This window comes from Phaseolus vulgaris, chromosome 5 (assembly GCF_051622355.1).
Source record: "Phaseolus vulgaris cultivar YP4 chromosome 5, ASM5162235v1, whole genome shotgun sequence".
In the NCBI taxonomy this organism is placed as follows: Eukaryota; Viridiplantae; Streptophyta; class Magnoliopsida; order Fabales; family Fabaceae; genus Phaseolus; species Phaseolus vulgaris.
The window spans coordinates 20,963,632-20,969,944 of record NC_143502.1 but is presented as its reverse complement, the minus strand read 5'-3'; the positions used below and the strand labels follow the sequence as shown (position 1 = coordinate 20,969,944).

Sequence of the window (6,313 nt, the reverse complement as noted above, 5' to 3'; positions counted from 1 at the left end):
GGAGTCACGTCCTCACGCCGCTATTACACAGTCTTAGCGTAATCTAGCACGTAGGATTGCCCTTGACTGGAGTGCAACAATTAACAGGATGGCCACCAAGGTACCAAATCATGCACCAACCCTCCTGGGGGCCCTGTTCTTTGGGTACCCTAAGTATTCACGTGCCATGTATGCAACCTACCCCTGAAAATCATAACCCTAATGGGCCTTAGCGCCTCCCGTGGTTCTTTACTTGTGTTGCGCCTGAATGCACTATTCACACCACACATGAACTCTTCGTGACCTAGGGCTTCCCCTTATCTTTGGGTGCTTTTACTGATAACTGATATGTTCTTCTGGGACCCACCTCTCGCGACCCCATTTGTTGTGTCACTGCCTGAGGAGTCATCGGCCCTCCTGTATACCTGATGACTCTTCGGCCCTCCTTTGTGGTCGACGTCTGACGACTATTCGACACGCTAGCTTATACCGCTTGTGGGACCCAGCTTACGTGACTCCCCATTCTAGTTCTCGAGGTCCGATGACTGGTCGGTATAAAATGTAAAAACTATGAAATAATAATAATATATTTAAAATTTAAAATAGGAATAATATATAAAAAAAAGTAAAAAAATTATAAATAATAATAGTAATTAAAATAATTTTTTATAATAATAATAATAATAATAAATTATAAACAATAATAAAAAAAATATAAATATAATTACATATTTAATAATAATTAAAATAAATTTATTAAATAATAATATTAACAATAATAAAAATTAATTTTTAATTTTAATTTGATTTTATAAAAATATATTTTATATGTATTTATAAAATTTTAATTAAATCAAGTTTAAAAAAAAATCATATTTTATTATTTAAATATTTTTTAAAGAAAGGTAAATTTACAAGCTTATATTTTATACATTTTAAAAACAATAAAAATTTCTTAATTTCTTAATGACTATCATATTATTCATAAACTTCAATCAACTTTTCTCACAAGTATAATCTAACATATCTTAATTCAAACAACCTCACTTTCTTTCCACTTTTCTCTTAAATCACTACAAATTCACTCACTTGAATCATCTTCCTAATCATCCACAATGGCGGCAAATAATAATGGTAGTTAAAGAATTATGGGAATTATTTAGCAGAGAGACGTTTCCTGAATCATATGATATGTCATTATTAAACAACAGAATTTGGTGAGCCACGTGATTCAGTTATGTTATCTTTTCAACATTTTGGCTAACACTAGCAGACAAAAGCGATTATGTTGGAAAAACAACTGGCTCTTTTGTTGATACTACTTTGCAGTGTTTCTTCTCATGTCCAAAATTGTCTTGGGTTAGAAGATGGAATCAGCAGATCTCAATTCCCAAAAGGGTTCCTCTTCGGAGCATCCACTTCCTCCTACCAGGTAAATCTTTTACTTTACCTTTCCCTGCCTTCAAATTAACGTTGGAGTTTCTATAAACTTTTTCCCTGAAATATACCAACTTTGTTGGAGTTACAGGTTCCTTACTTTTCCTTTTCAGTTTCTGAAATATTTAAAAGTTGCTGTTTTTATAATGGGGGTTTTCATTTTTTTCTTCTGAACATAAAAGATTGAGGGAGCACCTCTTGAAGATGGAAAGGGGTTAAGCAACTGGGATGTTTTTAGTCATATTCCAGGTAAATTGTGTCGGTGGAATATGAAAAGTCTATCTTCATTTCTTGTTGTGCATAAAGTTATGAAATTATGATGATGAACCTGAATGATCATCATGGAATTTGATAAATTTTCAGGAAAGATAAGCAATGATGAGAATGGTGACATTGCAGATGATCATTATCATCTATATTCGGTAAATATCAGCTTCATATTTTACCTTTCTTTGTTATAATATAGCATCGTTGACTTACTTAATCAGTGTCCTTCTTACTGACAGGAAGACATCAAGTTGATGTCCTCTCTTGGGATTAACGTGTATCGATTTTCTATTTCATGGACAAGGATTCTACCTAGTAAGTAATTAACAATAATACACATAAATAGTTCTTTTGATCTTTCATCAAAAATATTCTGATCAATTTGGTCTTCATTAACAGGAGGGATATATGGGGACATAAATCCAAGTGGAATAAAGTTCTACAACAAAATCATAGACAATCTGCTGCTTAGAGGTGAAGTAAAATTGCCCACGTTGTTCTTTATATTCCACAATAATGCTACTTTGTTTTGACTTCAGATTGATGACATTCACTTTTGGCAAGACACAAGAACTAACTCTCCCTAGAAAAGAAAACTACAGTTGTTTTATGGAACTTCATATTTAATATTTATGTTTATAACCGCATGACATTATCCTAAGTTGTACCTAAGTCTGAAGATGGTGTGCTTACTCCAGGGATTGAGCCATTTGTGACAATTCACCATCATGACTTGCCACGAGAACTGGAAGAACAATATGGTGGTTGGCTTAGTCCCCTGATACAGTAAATGCGCTGATCTTACTATTTCAGCCCTATGATATAAATGCTAGAAATTTTGGAAATTTGCCACTTTTTCTAAGAAATTGCCCTCTAAGCTGATGAATTCCTCAGCATAACTGAAGCCTGAAACTTAAGCTAAGTTTACTGTAAACCTTTGAAAATCGTGTATTCTTTTATTGTAGGAGAGATTTTGTTTACTTTGCTGAAATTTGTTTCAAGAGCTTTGGAGACAGGATTAAGTACTGGACTACAATCAATGAACCAAACCTAATTGCAGACTTTGCCTTTATAAGAGGAACATATCCCCCTGGTCACTGCTCCCCACCTTTTGGAAATTGCTCTGCTGGTAACTCTGATGTTGAGCCTCTCATTGCCATGCACAATATGTTACTTTCACATGCCAAGGCTGTTGAGTTGTACCGGAAGCATTTTCAGGTATTTGTTGTCACATTTTCTAGTAGGGGAGAAAGGATTAAAGGCTAAGATGGGCTTCTAATTGATAAACTAATCCAGGAAAAGCAAGGTGGAGTCATTGGCATTGTTGCTCATACCTTCATGTATGAACCTCTTAGAGACGAAGAATATGATAGACAAGCTGTGAAAAGAGTATTGTCTTTTGTTGTATCCTGGTAAGTTGGTTAGTAAGTACTATCATAAATTATTATGTACTTTATTAATGAAAAGATTAGCAGCACAAGAAAATTCTGATATTTTGTAGGTGCTTAGATCCCTTGGTTTTTGGTGAGTACCCTGCTGAAATGCGCTCTATTCTTGGAAGCCAGTTGCCAAAATTCTCTCATGAGGAGAAGAATCTCATAAAAGGAAGCTCTGACTTCATTGGCATCAATAACTATGGAACTCTTTATGCCAAGGACTGCTCCCTCTCTGCTTGTCCTCTAGGAGCAGATCGTCCAATAAGAGGCTTTGTAGAAACAACCGGAATAAGAGATGGCATTCCTATTGGTGATCAGGTTCTACTGTGTCCTCCATCTGTTCAAACCATTGTGTTATACTGTTTACTTAAATGTTTGATAAAGGAAAAAAATTCAACATAATCTGTGATACATTTTCTTTTATTCAAGTAGACAGGAAACCCAAGGTTCTTTGTGGTTCCCAGTGGCCTTGAGAAGATTGTAGACTACATCAAGATAAGATACCATAACAGGCCCATGTATATTACAGAAAATGGTGAGCTAAAACTATATGCCTTTCATGATCTCATTTTCTCCCATTTTTTTATTTTCCTGGGTTGTTGCTTGCTTGACCAATGAATGAGTAATGTAATCTCAAACATTTTACCTTGCATCAAGGGACAAGGAACCTTAACTATTGAGGGTTGTTTTTGTGAAGGTATTAGTTAATAACTTACGGATGACCACATGAAAATTGTTTCAGGATATTCATCACCACCCAAACCGGATGAGACAGTGAATGATCTACTACAAGATTTCAAACGAGTAGATTATCATAAAGCTTACCTTGCAGCTCTACTTAGAGCCATAAGGTGAGTGATGGGGAATGGAATAGGAGTAGCAACATTGCTTAAGGCCTATTCTTAGTTACTTTGTTTACAAGGAGGGATTTTATTATGTGCAGGAAAGGTGCGGATGTAAGAGGATATATGATATGGTCATTGATGGACAACTTTGAATGGGCAAGTGGCTATGGCATCAGATATGGTCTTTATTATGTGAATAGAGACACTCTTGAGCGGATTCCCAAACTTTCTGTTCAATGGTTTTCTAGTTTCCTCAACAACACTATCAACACCAGCAAACAAGACTTGAGTGAGCAATATGTTAGGAGCAAAGATGCAATGACTTTTGGTTTCAAAGTTATTTGAACTAGCTGAAATGCATGGATGCTACTCTTTGAACCCACACCTAAACTAAGATAATTTTTCATGTTAGAATACCAGCAACATACTCTTTACCATATTTAATTGTTGATTGAAAATTTGTTGGAATTCTCAAAATTTTCTGGAACTTAGAATTTTACAAGTGTCACTCGTGATTTTACAGTCTACAAAAATATTTGATCAATATCAGATAGTATGTTTGAAAAATCTTATGAGTAGCACTTATCTTTTTGGGCTAATTCTCCCTACATCAGATTATTTGTCTGCACCCAACACTTATTTTAAAATCCTAAACTGCCCTTATCACCTTTATTTCAAAAAAATAACTGCAGAGGAACTCTTTTATTGTGGTGGAGGCGTTTTGAGTGGAGGTGGTAGTGGTGTAGTGGTGTAGTGGTGTAGTGGTGTAGTGGTTTGCTATGGTGGTGGTGGAGGCCAAAGCATTACTATTGGGTGCGGTAGAGTTGCCTTTTCAGGTAAGCATTTTCGCTTTCATGTGGTGGTTGCAGCTGCAAATTGTTCGAAGTTGTTACCGAATATCAGGATTCAGAGAGTGACATATGGATGCAGATATCTTGACGTCTGTGTCCAAATAAGAATGCGGATACTCATATCAGTAAGGCACATCTCAGTTCCAAACTTGTAGATCCAGAACTGCCTTATTTATGTTGTGGACATAGATAACCGGAAGGTTAAGGGCAAAATAGACATTTTTTGTGCAGGTGGGTGCAGATCACAATTGATCTAGTCTAAGGAGAATTAGCCATCTTTCTGTTTATACCATGTTTTGTTGAAGAATTATGAACCCACAACCACAACATTAGCAAGCAAAAAGGGTCTTGTAGGAGAGACAAATTCACAAATTTGAACCACCATAGTGCAAATGTTTGAATTCATTGTTGAACCTAGACAATGTACTGCAAGCTCCTTCACAACTTTTATTTTTAAAACACTTTCAATATCTTTTACCAATATGCTTGAAATCTCTTATATTCCAAAGAAATTAATGCTATTTTTTGAAGTAGGAAGGATTTTCTAAATGCATATTTTTCTGAGACAATTTGGTGTCTTTTTCTTGGCTAGCAGTATTTCTTCACCTCCAAGAACTTACATGCATGAAAGAAGAGAAGGCTTAATTAGGGCTTCTTAGATGCTAGACAAGGCTTAAATTTGTACGAAAAAATAACTAACATAAATCATAATTTGTAAACATATTGATAACATCAAGCTGGAATAGCTCAGTTGGTTAGAGCGTGTGGCTGTTAACCACAAGGTCGGAGGTTCAAGCCCTCCTTCTAGCGTTTTTTTTATACCATTTTATTTTTTCGTTTAATGGTTATGGTTCAGCCAAGTAATTGTACACAAAACAATTTTGTTATAATTCAAAAACTTTTTTCTTAACGTATTTTTGAAAATATAGTTATTTTTATTTCATTCTCTTTTCTATTTCCTTTTATGTAAACCAAAACAAATGGGAAATGTTTTGATAAGTTTATTGTGAAGCGAGTATTTGAAAATTGTATCAACACCTATTTTAATACAATATTTTGACTAACATAAGTCGATTTGCATTAATAGACAATGTTTATTGATATGAAAAAAATAATAATAGATTAATACACTATAAATCTTTTTTACGCCATAATGCTTATGTTAATGTTCATACTTAACATATTGTCAATAGATATAATTAAAACTCAAATAGAATACTTAATAATTAATGATTATGTTAATGTTATAGTTACTGTATGAATACTTGTTATTATACTGAAATATTAAGATTGAAATTATATGTTATATGAAAAAGGTATATTTTACTTAATTGTTGAACCCTCTCTATGTGAGGACTGAAATGATGACTCGACGATTTCGAGTTCTAAAAGAGGAGGTATATTTTTTAATATGATAATAAATTTTATTTAAAGAATTTATTTTACTGTTTAAAGTTTATACACTAAAAAATTATTTATAATTCAAAATTTTAAATTC

At 33.9% G+C, this 6,313-nt stretch overlaps 1 protein-coding gene and 1 non-coding gene across 12 annotated transcripts; both read left to right on the top strand.

Moving 5' to 3' along the window:
- The first annotated feature begins 1,168 nt into the window (after positions 1 to 1,168).
- On the top strand, positions 1,169 to 5,299 carry LOC137835284 (beta-glucosidase 18). 11 transcript variants are annotated; one of them, XR_016520951.1, is made up of 14 exons: positions 1,173 to 1,411; positions 1,599 to 1,665; positions 1,780 to 1,838; positions 1,923 to 1,998; positions 2,083 to 2,157; positions 2,382 to 2,469; positions 2,649 to 2,901; positions 2,980 to 3,095; positions 3,193 to 3,437; positions 3,552 to 3,654; positions 3,862 to 3,970; positions 4,063 to 4,800; positions 4,895 to 4,940; positions 5,032 to 5,299. XR_016520951.1 is itself a non-coding variant. In XM_068643727.2 (12 exons), the coding sequence occupies exons 1-12, from the start codon at positions 1,265 to 1,267 to the stop codon at positions 4,307 to 4,309; spliced, it is 1,593 nt and encodes a 530-aa protein (XP_068499828.2). In that variant the 5' UTR covers positions 1,169 to 1,264; the 3' UTR covers positions 4,310 to 5,299. The 11 variants fall into 11 exon arrangements, 2 of the variants coding, with proteins under 2 accessions (XP_068499828.2, XP_090158398.1); XR_016520943.1 differs by having other exon boundaries at positions 1,171 to 1,411; positions 3,185 to 3,437; positions 4,895 to 5,299; XR_016520944.1 differs by having other exon boundaries at positions 1,171 to 1,411; positions 3,185 to 3,437; positions 4,063 to 4,940.
- Positions 5,300 to 5,551: 252 nt separating this feature from the next.
- Positions 5,552 to 5,625, top strand: TRNAN-GUU (transfer RNA asparagine (anticodon GUU)). The gene has a single exon. It is a non-coding gene; the product is annotated as a tRNA-Asn (tRNA).
- Positions 5,626 to 6,313: the final 688 nt, after the last annotated feature.

What these genes read in the sequence shown, in the direction of transcription:
- LOC137835284 (XM_068643727.2), top strand. Translation starts at nt 1,265, where the DNA reads ATGTTGGAAAAACAACTGGCTCTTTTGTTGATACTACTTTGCAGTGTT. An exon ending in TGTTTTTAGTCATATTCCAG is followed by an intron (nt 1,666 to 1,779) that starts GTAAATTGTGTC and finishes ATAAATTTTCAG; the next exon opens with GAAAGATAAGCAATGATGAG. An exon ending in TGTACCGGAAGCATTTTCAG is followed by an intron (nt 2,902 to 2,979) that starts GTATTTGTTGTC and finishes AAACTAATCCAG; the next exon opens with GAAAAGCAAGGTGGAGTCAT.